The sequence below is a fragment of the Sceloporus occidentalis genome, unplaced genomic scaffold (assembly GCF_023333645.1).
Source record: "Sceloporus occidentalis isolate IW3139 unplaced genomic scaffold, rSceOcc1.0.p SCAF_1, whole genome shotgun sequence".
NCBI classification, from domain to species: domain Eukaryota; kingdom Metazoa; phylum Chordata; class Lepidosauria; order Squamata; family Phrynosomatidae; genus Sceloporus; species Sceloporus occidentalis.
In genome coordinates, this window is record NW_028316981.1 from 119410581 (window position 1) to 119427189 (window position 16609).

The 16609-nt window shown below is 42.6% G+C and overlaps 1 protein-coding gene across 6 annotated transcripts in view; it reads right to left on the reverse strand.

Moving 5' to 3' along the window:
- Window positions 1-732: 732 nt before the first annotated feature.
- Window positions 733-16609, reverse strand: part of CAMSAP3 (calmodulin regulated spectrin associated protein family member 3) — a 64920-nt gene continuing 49043 nt past the window's right edge. For 5 of the 6 annotated variants that reach the window (XM_089533358.1, XM_089533367.1, XM_089533387.1 and 2 more), the window contains 6 exons: window positions 15196-15332; window positions 12590-12816; window positions 11289-11385; window positions 10611-10729; window positions 10199-10317; window positions 733-2492 (listed from right to left, as the gene is read on the reverse strand). In XM_089533358.1, coding sequence (XP_089389484.1) covers window positions 2190-2492; window positions 10199-10317; window positions 10611-10729; window positions 11289-11385; window positions 12590-12816; window positions 15196-15332 — 1002 coding nt within the window. In that variant the 3' untranslated portion in view covers window positions 733-2189. The remainder of the gene's footprint in view (window positions 2493-10198; window positions 10318-10610; window positions 10730-11288; window positions 11386-12589; window positions 12817-15195; window positions 15333-16609) is intronic. The other variant, XM_089533378.1, reaches the window with a different exon arrangement.

Genomic DNA, 16609 nt, shown 5'->3' on the forward strand with positions numbered 1-16609 from the left:
CCCATGTTTCAGTACAGTTGTTTTTTTTTTTTTTTTTTTTTTTTTTTGTATTTAGCTTCTATTGATGTCACTGGTGACTTCACAAGACACCAGGTGTTGGATTCAATGAGCATCAGCTGAAGGGCGTTTGTTGTAACATGACTATTAGCATTGGATCCACCTTAAATGTTACCATACCTATTACAGCAAGTTGTGCAAGATGTTTCTTTTTCCTTTGTAGAGGGGGGCTGGAAGGCTACAGCTCTGTAGCTGCTGTTGGATTCTAGTTCCCATGGTCCTTTGCACATCTGACTGAAGGATAAGTACTTGCTCAGCCTCAGAGCCCTCCCCTTTTTCCAGTCAGCTTACATACAGATCACTACTGCTAGATGAAGGAGGTCTGTCACAAGGACAGGGTGGTAGCAGCTTGCTTTCATCTACTAACAACATCCCCTACATTAAATAAGGAATAGGTGCAGAAATAAATGGTTTTGCTATGTTCTGTACTTCCCTTAGGAAGTGAGGGGGAAAGACCTGCATCCGTATGGCCAACTTCTAAAGTGAAAAGATGAACTTTCAGAACGAGCAGGCAGTCTATGCCTGGTATTCGCAAGGTGTAGGTGTACAGTGGACTCTTGTTATACGCTGGGGTTTGGTTCCATGATCCCCCATGTATAACAAAATCTGTGTATGCTCAAGTTCCATTAAATATAATGACATGGCAAAATAATGTCCCTTATAAAAAATGGAAAATCAAGGTTTGATATTTGAAATTTATACTTTTTTGAACATTTTCAAACCGTGGATGCTTGAATCTGTATAAGAGGCCAACTGTATTTTTATTATTTTCCTGCTTAATGTTGCCCTAAAACACACCATGTAATGACCAGCCAAGAGCTCATTTAAGTTACTTTATTAAGCAGCCAGGGCAAAATCCCCATCCACTTTTTACACCAACCCTGTACTATACGGAACCCCCAAACACCTACATAACATTCAGTCAGCAACAAGCAACCACGAGAAACTAGGAATAGAAGGAAAGAATCAGGCTGGGGAATAAAACATGAGTGACAGTATCCCACATACTCTGCCTTGAGAGCAAGTAGATAGGAAATATAGAAGGGCCTAAAAACAAGGTGGGGGTGGTGGGGAACATAGGAGCACCTGGGCCCAATCATCCTCTGTCTTTTGAAAGGGAGTAAAGGAGCAACCTACATTCACTGCCTACTCAGCCTTGGCACCTAGCAGTTGGGGAAGGGAGTAGAGCTGGGAGCTCACTTTGCCCTAGAGTGGTAGGTGCCCGCTTTCTTTTGGCAGTTCAGTTTAGGATTCACAAAGGCCTGCTCTGTGACTACAGGAATAGCCAGCTTCCCATCATTCAAAGGAAAGTGGCCAGCTAAAGCATGCTCTGCCTCACCAGAAAGACAGGCTCCCTGCTGGTTAATCTGACACCCCAAAAAAGTCTGCTAAAAAGTTATCCCATGTAACAGCCCTTTCCCTATGCCAAATAGCCCTTGTGCACAAGGGGGAGTAGACTAAAAAACCTATCAAGAGAGAAAGACACTGAAGGAAGGAACATACATACACACACCCTGCTGTGCTACCCCCGCCATGCCAACCTCATATATAAATTCACCCAGCCCCATTGTTCCAATTTGCTCCTTTTTATATACAAATAATTGAAAAATCATTAAATAGCTCCTATATATATATATATGTATAGTATGTATAAATATAAACAAGGACAACCAGGCAATGAGAAACCTAGCCAGAACCAGGGAGGATCTGGGCAAGCAAGAGTCAGAAAATGGGACCCTGTAGTTGCTCTGGCTGTGGCCTGACATTCAGATGGGGGCTGGAGGCAGACTGAGCTTGAAGCCCCGGGCCCTATGTAGGGCAGTGTCACTATGGCAACTCTTGAGCCTCTAGCTTAGCATGGGATTTGGCAGTTTCCAGAGCATCTGTCCTCCTTGCTTCTTCCCACACACCCAAAGCAAATAGTCAAAAGCTGCCTCATCCTCAGAGCAGGCACCAAAATATACAAAAGACTCCCAGGTGGTTCTGATCCAGAGAGACAGCACTGGTCCATGCCAAGATATGCAGCCCTGTCTACTCAAGCCACCCATCATGGAAGGCCCCATGGGCTGGCAACTTAACAACAGCCCAAAGTTCAGGTAGAGACAGTAGACACCAAGCTCTGGTGATCATGGCTATTTGGGAGTACCAGGCTTCTTGGGGGTGCCTGGCCTCTTGGTCTGCCAGAGGTGGCCTTGGATGGTGAAGGCATCCACACTCATGGACATGGTCTTGCTGGGAATCTGAGTGAAGCGCTTGCGATCAGAACTGTACTTGTAGATGCCTTCAATCATGGGCAAGGTGATGGTGCGCGGACCATAGCCTGCCAAACGGGTCAGTTCATCCGTCTCCCCAGACAGTGTGTAGAGCGCTCGGAACTGGCAGCTTGAATCACGGAAGAGAATGAGGAAGTGATTGGCTTTACTCTTCTCAACTTCCTAAAATTGAAGGAAAGGGAGCAAAAGAGATGTAATACGGTGTTTTATAAGAGTAAAATGAAGTATAAACACATTCCTAAAGCATTTGAATTTTTTTTATTTACACTGGTATTCTGCCTCTCTTCAAATGAGCTCAAAACTGGCAGATGGAGCTCCTCCCCTTTATCCCTCTTCATCCTCATAACAACTCTGTGATTGTCCAAAGGTCACTCAGTGAATTTGCTGGCAGTGCAAACTTGAACATGGAACTCCCAAGTCCTGAACTACACTGGCTGATCTATTGAACAAGTACTAGAAGGTGTAGGTTCTTGTGGGTAGTTAAACAACAAACTAGAAGAGTAACAGATATAATTTTTTCCAGACCCATGGACAGAAGGGAGATTAGTGTTGCTTTAAGCTATCATGGAGTTTTCCCCACAAAAGCAGGATCTCTTACCTTCTGGAAGAAAAGTTCAGCTACCTTCATATCTCAACCTCCTGAATAGCTGTACTTTACTTGAGTCTTATAGCTAGGCAAGGGGCTGAACCTTTGCAGTTCATCCTCTGGTATGACATCCCAGTGCACTTCATTCTCTGGTATGGTATACAGTCATCCCTTTCGATTTGTGGGGGATCCATTCCGGACCACCCCCCCCTCCACAAATTGGAAAAACCTCAAAAACCACAAATATTGCAGCCCCATTTTTTTTAGTGCCCGTGCACTCCCTGAGTGCGGCCCCACACACATGCCATTTTGTCCCTCCTGGCTTCCCATCTGCAGAAATTCAAAACCGTGAACAGGAAGTCAGCGAATCTGGAGGGACAACTAATAGTTGTAGGAAGAAGATGGAAGATAAGTCTGTATGTATCTATGAAGCATCAGGCCTTGCTGTACTTCGCAAAAGACAAATGTCTACAAATCTAGCCGTATCAAAATCTATTTGGCCAACCAGTTGGGCTCTTAATCTTTGCATACCTACGCCTACTACAGCAAATAAACCTGATCTAAAGCTATTGACTCTGGAATAATCTGCCTTGAGTGTGGTAGGCTCTCCTTTGGAGAGTTTTAAACAGAGTCTGCATGGCCATTGTGTCTTCCTGCATTCAGAGAGTTGGACTGGATGACCTATGTGGTCTCTTCCAACCCTATGGTTCTATGATTCCAGAAAGAAATCATTTTTTCATAGATGACCAGGTACCAAAACTTAACAGATGGAGCTGATTATCTTACAGGCCTATATACCTTAAAGGCACCATATCTCATCTGATCTTGGAAGCTAAGCAGGGTCAGCCCTGGTTAGTACTTGAATGGAATACCATTAACGAATACTTGGTGATATTTCAGAGGAAGGAACTGGCAAAACCACTTCTGAGTATTCCTTGCCTAAGAACTTTATGGAATTTGTGGGGTCACCATAAGTCAACAGACGACTTGAAGGCACACATATACATATACATACATACACAGAGAGAGAGACATCTATGGCCAATTTCAAACAAGCTTTAGACCTGGTTTCAGAATGAAGAGTGCCTTGGTTACTTTGAGGTTATCTTTGTTAGGAGAAAGGTGGCCAGGTGTGCACTCCTATTGATTTCTCCTGAAGCTATCAGCATCATTTTGTATGATCATCCATAGCATCCCCTGGGCAGGTTTATCTGAACTGAGTGTAAGAGCCACTATTTCCCTTTGGATGGGCTCTCCTTTGGATAGTCAGTTCCAGAAAGCAATGCTGGGGAATCCTTGCTCTACTCAGTAAAAACTATTTTACCAACCCTCTGGGCTCTCATTTTTCTCCTGTCTTTGTAGCACTTATATGAAATTTCTGAGAAAAAAACATCCACAGTGATGGAATGATGTATCGGCAGTATACAGATGATGCCCAATTTTCTCCATTAATGTAGTCACTATCCTTTCCTAGTGCTTTGGCTCTGTAATGGTCTGAATGAAGGCTAGTAAACTGAAGCTTAAGCCAGAGGAAATTGAGTTTCTGTTAGGTCATTTGTCTGGCTGGTGAAATTAAGCAGTGTTTAATCTGTCCTAACCAGAATTGCATATGTGTGGAAGGAGCAGGTTTGGAGCCTGGAACACTTCATAGATCCAAATGGATTCAGTGGCAGAGATGAGGTTTTATCAGCTATCATTTAGACTGGGGTAGGCATGTTATGGCCCTCCAGATGCTGTTGGATTACATCTCCCATCATCTCTCACCCCTAGTTGTGATCTGGGAACTGCAGATCAACAGCATCTGGAGGGCTGCAATTTACCCACCGATGGTCTGATCAGAGATAGCCTGGCTGCAATTTTCTGTGCACTAGTAAACTCCCATCTGGATTACTGCAATGCAGCATATATAAACTATATTTAAAGAAATATATTTCAAAATCTTCAGCTGGTGCAGGACAAAGCAGCAAGATTGTTCAACTGGGTCTGGTTTTATCAAGTATATTGCTCCAGTGCTGTTTCAACTGCACCAGTTTCCTGTCAGTTCCAGGGCCCAATTCCAAATGCTGGTGCTAACCTTTAAAGCCCTAAAAGGTTAAGAAACAATTTACTTGAAGGAATGCCCTCTACCTTCTTAATAAAATCATCCTTGAAAGCTTTACAATGGGTGGCTCCCAGGAAAAGAAATCCTTATAGTGACAGCATCAGAGGAATGCCCTTCCTTACAGAAATTTGCCTCACATCCTTACTATATACAGACAGACATCAGGGTAAGACTTCTCTCCTTTGGAAGGAGTTTATATTATAATTTGTTTTTTACATCACTTATATTTTGGTCTTTCAAATATCTGAAGTTTTAATATTTTGATTAGTTGCACTGTTGCTTTGGTTGGTATTTTACTGTATTGGATATTTAACTTCAAGCCATGCAAAGGGCATTGGCCAGCTAAGCAATATATAAATTTAAATTAATAAAGGTAACCCAGACATAGGAGTTGCAACAGTTGTCTTTTTCCAGAGTCACATAGGCCAGTCAAAGCTGGGCTTACATATGACAGACTGCAGTTTTACAGAATCTGGGCCAAGTTAATGGTTAATGTGTGAAAATGAAGGCATAACAAAGTCTAAGGCCCCATTCCCACTGGGCTATAAAGCGATGAATCTTGCTGCGAGTCAAACATGGAATGAGTTCTCCGAGTCGTATTCGAATGACGTCCATCGTTACCATTACAAAAGGGAGCAAACAGACTCTGTTTTTCTTGACCCATGTTCTCGTTCCAATTGATATTTCTCTGTTGTATTTTGACATGAACTTTTTGGTTCCCCGTTCCCACTGCCTGTCTGGAACTGGTTTTTCCTTTTTTAAGCTATCAATCAAGCACTTAGGTGATTAGACGTCACAGTGATGTCAGTTGCTTCGATGCATTTGGACGTGGGCTATTTTTGTTCCTCGTTCCCATTTGTGTCTTTCAAACCTGTTTTTCTGATATATATATATATATATATTTATTTATTTTGTGGTCAATGGATCACTGAAGCACCTGAGCGCTTGGGCGGCTAGGCGTCATTGTGATTGCCACCCAGATGCTGGAGCGCTGAGGCGCTTAGGCGCTCAGCAAAAACAGAAAAAGGAAAAAGAAATAATAGTTATAAAAAGGATGTGCAGTAGGTCTCCTCACACATCAATCTAGCGGGGGGGGGGGGGTGACAGGGGGCGCCATGCGCTTACTGTGTTTGGAGGCCAATGGAGCAATCTGTAATGTTTGGATACCCGACAAAGCACCTAGGGGATTGAAAGCTTAATTTTTTCAAAAAAAATAAATTTGTCTACATGCGCGATTGCTTTACCCTGCTTCCCGCTCCACCGAGGGAAAGGCTACGTGAACGGGGGGAAATGGTGCCAGGAATGCAGGAAACAGAACAAAGCGGGTGACACCCTCAGGACAGCCCCCTGAACATTGCTCCTCCCCTCCTAAAATATCGATTCAGACACTATGTCGTACCCATTAGTTTGCCCCGGATCTGACAATGCAGCTGCAAAAAGAACTGCTGGAGAAGTGGTATCAGGATAACCCAGTTATCCACCACTGCTTCGGGTTTTTGCTGGAGAAATCAATCAAAGTAGAATCAAATGTGAATTCAAATGGGAACGATTTTCCTTAAACAAGGATCGAACACAAGTTCAAATGGGAATGATATCCTTATAATCCGATTCTTGATTCGCTTTATAGCCCAGAGGGAACGAGGCCCAAGATGAGAAAAAGAAAGTACTATGGTCCACCTAAGAATCTTTTGCTTTCTGAGTCTGTTAAAGACAGAAAGACTGTCTGAGCAAGTCTGAGGACTACCATTTCATATTAATATAAAGGCATACATTCCACAGACGGAGGTGTACCAAAACCACTATCGTTGTGTCCCCTACCCTTTACAGTAAATCTTTCACTTAGCTCTCAAGATATCCAGAACTTAAGGCTGTCATGCTATGTGAATAGCCAGCTTAACACATCAGAGTTCAGGAATGCCCTTGTATAAACAAACCAAACAAAGTCCCTGTAACAAAAGAACCACAATACAGACAACCAACCAAAACCAAAGGTTCTAAAGAGAATATGACCCTGAGAACGAAAATGTTGTCTATAAGGGTAGTTTTACCCCACAAAGATGTGTAAAAATTAAGTAAAAATTAAGTCCAATGAAATAGCACAGTAAAATTCTCCTAATCAGGGGAAATATCCCTTGTAAGATACCAAATAGACAATATACGGGTGAGAAATAACAGTAGTTTATATGGGCAAATACAAAAAAGTTTAAAAATAGACAAATAGAGGCCAAACGCATTTCGGCCGAAGCCTTCCTCAGTGGCCTATCAATATAAATAAAAACTATTAGTATAAATTATTCCTCAGCCCACAAAATGTGCTCTCTCTAAATGCAAAAGCTGCAATGAGCTTGGTTTGTTATCAGGGTGTATTTATATACCAGCTGTGCTGGCAATGAGCCTGATCCTGTGAAAACTCAAACAAGAAGGGAAAACAAAGGTGTGTAGTGACAGTAAAACGCCAGAATTCAAAATATTTAGACTAACCAATTAACATTCTCATTTAAACCACCTGGGAATTCAGAGTTCAAACGATGTTATCCACTTAAGCTCCAATAACTGTAACTGTCTAATATTCTTCATATTAGACAACCAATCTATGCACCAGAACTTAAATGAATCAAAACCATGTTGTTTTTCTATAAAATGTTTTACCAAAAGGGCTTCCAATCTTCGATTTTTGATACAGCTTCGATGTTCAATAATCCGAGTTCTAACCTCCCTGCTGGTCATCCCTACATAGATCAATTTGCAAGGGCATTCAATCATATATATGACATTTTTGCTTCCACACGTGGTAAATTTATACAGATCATATCTTTTGCCATCAGCAATATTGACAAAGAATTTTTTATTGCTGCTCTGTCTGCACACCGAGCAATGTCCACAGATGTAATGTCCTTTTGCCGTCAAATTCATTTGTTCAGCAGGACTTGCATTGTCAGCCCTCATCAATGTATTCTTGATGTTCTGGGTGCATCTATGTGCAAACATCGGTCTGTTCTTATAACCGGGGATATTCTCCAGCAAATGCCAATGTTTCACAATACTTTCCTTAACCTTCTGAGAATGATTATTGAAAGTGAGTGGAATGACCACTCTGTCCAATGCTTTACTGGGTTTAGAATCATACAGTAGTCTCCTACGGTCCAAACTCCGAACCTTAGCCTGTGCATCTTTTATAACTTTCAAAGGATAACCCTTTTCCAAGAATCGGAGACACGTAATATTTGATTCCCTTTCAAAACCCTCTAACGTATTACAATTACGTCTAATCCGTAGAAATTGTGAATAAGGAAGGTTATTTTTGAGAGGTTTAGGATGATAGCTATCATATCTAAGAAATGAATTCACATCCCTTGGTTTCCTGTATAAGTTTGTTACAAAAGACTCTCTCTCCACATGTATATTAATATCCAAAAAAAAATTCACTGTGCATGGATCATATGTCATATCAAATTTAATGCTGTCATGGAGCCCATTGAGAAAATCCAAAAATTCCCTAAGTAAGATCTCAGAACCCACCCATATACAAAAAATGTCATCCAGAAATCTCTTCCATGTTTTTATATGAGTGGAAAAAAAACTAATTTTTTAGTATAAAGGTTTGTTCAAAATGGTCCATGTAAAGGTTAGCCAACTCAGGGGCAAACCTACACCCCATAGCAACCCCAGAGGTTTGCCAATAAAATTGATTATCAAATTTAAAGTAATTCTTAGTCAATGTAATTTCTATAAGATGTAATAGAAAATGAGCTGGAGGAATACCCATAGGTCTGGACAATAAAACTCCTTCCAAGATTTCAAGGGCCTCAATTTGAGGAATATTGGTATACAATGATACCACATTCAATGTTACCAAGAAGAATGTGTCAGCAGGTGGTGTAAGTTCTTCTATAAATTTGACAAATTCCTTGGTGTCCTTTATGTATGATGGTATATCCGGAATGAACAGTTTCAAAAAAGAGGAAACATAAGTAGCCAATGGTTCTAAAATTGAGCCACAACCCGAAACAATAGGTCTACCCAGAACCGGGGTTCTATCTTTGTGTATCTTTGGTAATAGATAAAATAAAAGTGTCCTCCCAGGGGAGTCCAATAGGTACTCATAAATATTAATTGTTATATAACCCATGTTAAGTGCCTCTTCAAGGATGATTTTAATAGATTTCAAACTATCATCTGTGGGGCCCTTCACACATTTCTCATAATGTTTGGCATTTGATAATTGGCTATGTGCTTCTGCCATATAATCTTCCCTCCCCCATATAACTATGGCACCTCCCTTGTCTGCTGGCTTAATGATAATATCTTGCCTCTTTTGCAAGTTCTCCAAAGTGTTTTTATGTATTTTAGATAAATTATGCCAGCTATTGGAGGTGGAGGTGAAGATAGCACGTACATCAAGGTCTTTCAGGAAAAGGTGTTAAAAGATATACGTGCTATCTTCACGTTTGGTAAAACATTTTATAGAAAAACAACATGGTTTTGATTCATTTAAGTTCTGGTGCATAGATTGGTTGTCTAATATGAAGAATATTAGACAGTTACAGTTATTGGAGCTTAAGTGGATAACATCGTTTGAACTCTGAATTCCCAGGTGGTTTAAATGAGAATGTTAATTGGTTAGTCTAAATATTTTGAATTCTGGCGTTTTACTGTCACTACACACCTTTGTTTTCCCTTCTTGTTTGAGTTTTCACAGGATCAGGCTCATTGCCAGCACAGCTGGTATATAAATACACCCTGATAACAAACCAAGCTCATTGCAGCTTTTGCATTTAGAGAGAGCACATTTTGTGGGCTGAGGAATAATTTATACTAATAGTTTTTATTTATATTGATAGGCCACTGAGGAAGGCTTCGGCCGAAACGCGTTTGGCCTCTATTTGTCTATTTTTAAACTTTTTTGTATTTGCCCATATAAACTACTGTGTTATTTCTCACCCGTATATTGTCTATTTGGTATCTTACAAGGGATATTTCCCCTGATTAGGAGAATTTTACTGTGCTATTTCATTGGACTTAATTTTTACACATCTTTGTGGGGTAAAACTACCCTTATAGACAACATTTTCGTTCTCAGGGTCATATTCTCTTTAGAACCTTTGGTTTTGGTTGGATGCCCTTGTATAAACCACACCCAGTTTGTAACCTTTCTGCCATCCTCCTCACTCTTCAGCTTACCTCCAGGATGCGGTTTTTCTGGGGCTCGTTGACTTTGCCAGCAAGGCAGCAGTGAGATAGGGCATTGTGGATAATGTATTTATTGGACTTGGCACTGGGTTCCTTGTACAGCTTGGGCCCTGCAGAGAAGAGAGAGATCAGCAGAGCCAAAATAATATGTCTTCCCTCCTTTCCAGAGGAAAATAGTTAGAGGCGTGTTAACAAATTCCTTGGACAGCATGTAGATGGCTTTTTGGAGGCCCCTCAAGACCGTGTTGCATGCTGTAACAGCAGAGGCCAGATCAAAGCAACCAGTTTTACCAGGGCATCTGGAAAGGGGGGGGGGGGGATTTAGCAAAACAGTGTCACTGAGAAAGCAGGAAAGCTTCAGGGGAGGGTTGAGAAAGCGCAGGATGGAACAACAGAGACTTACCAGTGTACTCTGGAATAGAAGCAGGTGAGGAGGCAGTTGAAGCATTCTCCCAGTCACGCTCCCTGCTCTGGTTTGAAAGCAACCGGCTGGGAGACATTGGCCCAGAAGGGGATGCAGCTCTGCAGAACAGATAAGTATTTCATTTCTCATTCCACAAAGCCACAACTGTAGTTTCTAAGGTATACAACCAGTCTGAAGGTCCTGGTCTCAAACCTAAATGTCACCCACCAGCAATCCAAGACCACCAGAGCCTGGGCTTGTTCAGCTTGGTGAGGGGAGATATGACTGCACTCTTTAAATACCTCAAGGGCTGTTACAGAGATGAGGGGGCAGGGTTGCTCTCTTCTGCTCCATAGTGTAGGGCCAGGTCTAAGTGACAGGACAGTAGATTTTGATTGAACATTAGAAGAAACATCTTGGCAATAAGAGCAGTTTGGCAATGGATCCAATTGCCCAGAGAGATGGTGGGGTCTTCTTTAGATATTTTCAAAGAGAGGGTGGACAGCCACCTGCTGGGGATGCTTTAGCTGGAGATCCTGCAGTGAGCAGGGGATTGAATCTGATAGCCCATGAGGTCCCTTCCAACTCTATGATTTTAAGAGTGTCTGCTTCATTGCAGGCTTCTTGCATCAGAGCAACGGTACCTAAAAAGGTTATGGAAGAGCACTACACACTCACCGTGAAGACCTTTTGATGGAAAGTGAATTGCCAGGATCATTAGCTACTGTTGAAAGTGAAAGAGTGGACTGGGAATACACTTTGCTGAGCTTGCATCCTAAAAAGAAAACAAGATGAGTTGGTATAGCGTAGGTTCACAGACATAAAATACCACTGATCACCATTCATCTGCCTAGCAGTAAAAACCAAGACCAAAATTGCCCAGCTTGATGGCTAGAAGTAGACAGCAACTGAAACAGGTATGAATTAGCTAGGACAGACATGAAATCTTGAGCCACATCTACCTAGGGGCTTCAGAGAGGATGTTAAAGACTCCTGCTCCAGTGCCAGTGTCCTGCAGGAGGGAGACGATACACTTAACAGAATCCCCTTCCAGTCTTATATGACCATTGTCAATAATAGATAGGTGGCCTCGGTATCAAAGGAAGGAGTCATGAGAGACCACCACAACCCCACCTTCTCTCCACCTGAACATTGGTCCATCCCTGTGATGAACTGACTCATAAACCAGCCAATCAGAAGTCAGAGACCCTAAGCCAATCAGGTGCTGGCTGAGGAGTTTGAAGATTCCACTTGGCAATTGGGTCAGTTAGGGTTTGGAATCCTGAGGGATGAAGCTGGTGTTCAGTTGGGGAACAGTAGAGTCCAAGAAAGGACTGTGTTCCAGAAGTTCCTGAGGGAACAGCATTTTGTTAGAGTGGGGTGTTGATCATAGACCAAGAAAGGGTCTGATAGGTCCAGAGAGGGACAGTATTAGTTTGGGAATCTAGAGAAGAGAGACTCAGGGTAGCCAGACTCTGGAAGAGGGGTTTCGGTTGCATAATTTCCTGTGGGATATTATAGCCTGTGTGGCTGAGTTATTAATTGAGATTTAAAAACAAACCTGTATATATGTAACCAAGAAAGACACAGTAACAACTTCATGTCCAAGTTACCTTTTTCCATTTTGTTTTAAAATAAACTTTTATTCTTGTTTGAATATCCACTTGGCCTGTGTTTTGAATTCAAACCACGCTACTGATCTTTAGAAATGCAGGGGTGTGGGCCATCATAGGAGAGTATCTTGGGGCCTTTCACATAAATTAGGTGGGAGCAGGGTCTAAAGAGCCAGTGTCAAGGTGAAGGGTGGGCAGAGACCTTCACAATCCCTCCTCCAAACTACCTCCAAAGCATCCTGCATTCTTATCCCTTAAGAAAGACAGCAACCTCTTTAAATTATAAAAATAAAGATTCTGTTTACAGGGTATTCCTGTCCCTCCTCTCCCTCCACATCTCCACACTAAGCCAGACACAACCCTTACCAAGGAGCCCCTTTACTGGGCTGCGGGCAAGAGCAGAATCATCACAGAAAACTGTCTTGGGCCGACTCTTCTTCAGGGCACGCACTGTGGTGGGTTTCTGCCGCAGCACCTTGTCTAGGTCCTCCATCAGCTTGAGCTGGTGACGCCGTAGGTACTCCTGGCGGGTGAAGTCGCCACGCCTTGGCCCAACTTCCTCCTCTTGCCGTGAACGCTCTTCAGTTTGCAGCCTGAAAAAATGCAGACAAATGCCCTTTGGGGTTAAAAGCACTGACAAATAAGCTTTATCCAGGCCAAGACTCTTTCTACAAGCTAAAAAACCAAAAAACAACCCAAAATCGTGCACCATCATTTTGAGCAATTGAGTCCATTTTGAGTCCACAGTTCATGGAAGTAACTTTCAAACTGTACTCTGAAAAAAACCTTGAAGACTCAGCCAGAAAAATCTGTAACAGACAAGCCTCTCTGCTAAAACCCATTTGTTCTGTTGCATGAAGCAACAAAATATGTTGGTTGCATTCTCAGTTTACACATGGCAACAGCAAAGCCAAGAGGTAAGGCCAGTGCCTTGTATCAACTGAGTACATGTCCTACTGTTGGAATCCTTTGCCAATGCATGAAGATTTCCTAAGAGACTTACGGGAGTTTTCAGCAGTCTAGTTGATATACACTGGCCAAGATACCAAATAGAAGCATGTAGCATAAGAATCCCACATGTGTAACTCTGCCATAGTTCCCCTCCTCCAGTACTCCCTTTGACACTGTGATAGCACCTTCTAAACCTACGAATGTCATTCTCTAGCTGGTGAAGAGCAGAAAGAGGGATTGGAGAAGCCTTTGGTTCTGTTCCCACAGCCAGACACAACCAGAGGACATCTTTGTCCAAGATCTCCAGAGATCTCAGCAGATGTTGTCCTCAGTCTGCATCAGACTATGGGAGTATAACCAGCCACCTTTCCAGTCCCCTGTGCTCTACCCCAGAGATGGAATGTCCCTTGGAGGTGGCTTCTGCAACAACACAGTGAGTGCAGGTGGAAGGCTTTGGTGGCTGATGAGACAGCAAGGGAATAGCACTGTTTGCAATAACCAAATACTCACACACACATGCAGGCAGTAGGGGGAATTATGCTTACATATGTTATTAACAGGATGCCAGATGTTTTATTCTCTGAATGTATACTGTGTGAAAAACCTCTAGACATTACACAATTACAATCCACTCAATACTGTCTCAGGACAAGCTCTTTTGTAGAGAATAGGGACTGCTCTCCAGTGCCTACTGGATAGAAACTCCAAGTTGCAGTCCCAGCAACATCTTAGTCATGGCCTAAGTCAGGGGTGGGAATCATGGTCCTCCAGATGTTGCTGAACTGCAATTTCAACAGCCCCAGTCAGCAGAGCCAATGAGGAGGGATGTTAGGAGTGGTGCCCAACAATAACTTGAGAACCACATGGCTCCTCCTGCATGTAAACAAAAAGGTGGCAGTGGTTAACACCAATGCCTCATTCACATGTGTATTCTAAAGACAACAGATCCAGCAAGATAGCCCACAGTCTGAACTAATAAGCATTATTTTTTCCTCTGAGTGCCACTGACAAAGTAATCTTACTAATTTGTGACAACCAGATAATCCAGTGAAACTGCAGTTCAATCAAGCATATCTAACTCTTAAGACCATAACAGCAATTGATGCAGACAGGAATGGAACATTTGGCCACAGGATAGGACTGGTAGCTGCACATGGCATAGCTGACCAGGGGCCCACTGCCACTTGAGCTTTGACCATCTATCCATTCTTTCCCTTTGGTTTGCCTTTAGCAAGACGTAATAAAACGAAGTTGCCTTATGCAACTTAATGGCTCAGAATTTTAAGGAGGGTGAGCAGGAACACTAATAATTGGGAAGGGAAGGAATGGAGCATCTGGCAAAGGTGAAGGTAACAGACAGACCAGACGGTTAGGGCAGATTTTGAGCCACAGGGAAAAGGCTGTTTGAAATATGCTTCTTGGAATGGAATGGAAGGCTACATATAGAAATCAGTGCGAAATCAAGTAAATTAAAGTCAATGGAATTGAGCAGATATGTCTACCCACCCACCAAAGAAAGCCAATGAGTGCTTAATATGTTCAATCAGCATGACATATTGATTGACTTTGTTGGGGAGACTCTGAAAGGGGACATGGATGTGACCCCAAATAGAAGCATTCCACTCTGCAACAATTTATTGCAGGGCCACTTGCATTAAGTCGATGGGCAGAGTCCAGCTCAAACTCTTTTTGTAAAGGGGAGGCAACCCCAACCAGCCTATTTACACATATGTGCAGGGGAACCATTTCTCCATATGTGTTCATAAAAACACTTAATATGTGTAATCAAAGCCAACTGCATGGATCTTTCCCAACTGTTGTCACTCAGAAGGAAGGGCAGTAACAGGGTGAAAATCCCCATGCAAAGTGATTCCACCTACTTGGTGCCATGGTTCATAGCCTATTTAGAACAGAAAGTGTTACAAAACAGCAAAACATTTCTGATGCCACTGGGTTGGCATACACAAGTGGTCAAAAATGGGGAAGACATTGAATACTGGCTTGGCCCCATCTCCCTTCACCTGGCCTCCTCTTTCTTCTGCTCTTTTTCCTCCTCCTGCCACTGCTTCCTGCGCCGGGCCTCCTCAGTGCGCCGCTGCTGCCTCTCTAGGAAGGTGGCACGCTTCTGTGCCATCTCCTCTTCAGCCTTCTCCTCATCCTGCACAAACACAGTACATCAGTATGGAACAAGAAGTCCTAACAGATACAATGTCACCTTCAGTTCACCAGCAATGCAGGCACATTCCTTTCCCTGACCACCCTCAGGCTGGAACCAATCACTGTCTAATAATAGTAACAACAGCAATAATAAATTTTATTTCTTTCCCACCTCTCCTCAAGGCTGGATTGCAATATGTTAAATTACAAAACACAATTTAAAAAGAAAAAACATAAAACCAACAGGCAAAATACAATACTTTGAAACCATGAAGATACACTCCTATAAGTACATTCTTAAAAAGTAATAATTTAAAATTGACTAGGTAGGCCTGCTGGAAAAGCCATTTTAAATGTAGTTAGCATTTTCAGCTGTCATAGCTCTTCAGGCAGGTCATTCCACAGCCTGGGGGCAGCAGACAAAAAGGTCCTCTACCCTGCAAAAGCCCAGCACACTGGTACCTGCACAGGATCCTTGCACTCTACTCCAGTTACTCCTGCTGGGCATGCCTGCTATGGGTCCCTACTGAATCCCTTCTCCTTTTGTGTCGTGTCTTGTTAGATTGTAAGCCTGAGGGCAGGGAACCGTCCAATTAAAAAGATTGTATGTACAGCGCTGTGTAAAATTACAGCGCTTTATAAATAAAGGTTAATAATAATAATAATAATAATTGTGATTCACAGCATCTGCAGATGAGACCAACACTCCAGGAGCAGCTAAATGTCAAGTGTTACAGGATTATAAAGCCTTGAAATTGAGTTCAGTGGGTGGAAAGCTCAGGAATGAGCAGCTTAGTTACCTGCACTAACTCCCAAGCTGCTCTGGTAGTAGATAGCACACACAGGAACTAAACCCTGTGACCTCTAATCCAACACTCAGCATTGGCTCCAGAATTCAGGCAGGTCCAGTATGACTATTTCAAGGTGCTGCAGAGACCTGTGTCACCACTAGAGAGCAACAACAGTGGCAGGCTCTTCTGGTGGGATTCAAGCAGGTCAGTGCCAGTAAGACAGAGCCTCTGAAATAAAACCTTTGCTTTCTTGACCCAAGGATATAAAAAAGGAGAGGTGTGTAATTTTGAATCAGATTACTATCTAATAGCAAGTTCTATTAGATACAACTGCCAGGAGGCTTCTTAGTACCCCAGCCCCACTGCAAAGCTCTTCCTTACCCCAAACTCTCACGTAGGGCTGGTGATAGCAGGCACTGGATCTGGTGCAAGATGCACAACTGGAACCTCCTCCTTAAATCTTCATACAAACCAAATGTGACTACTT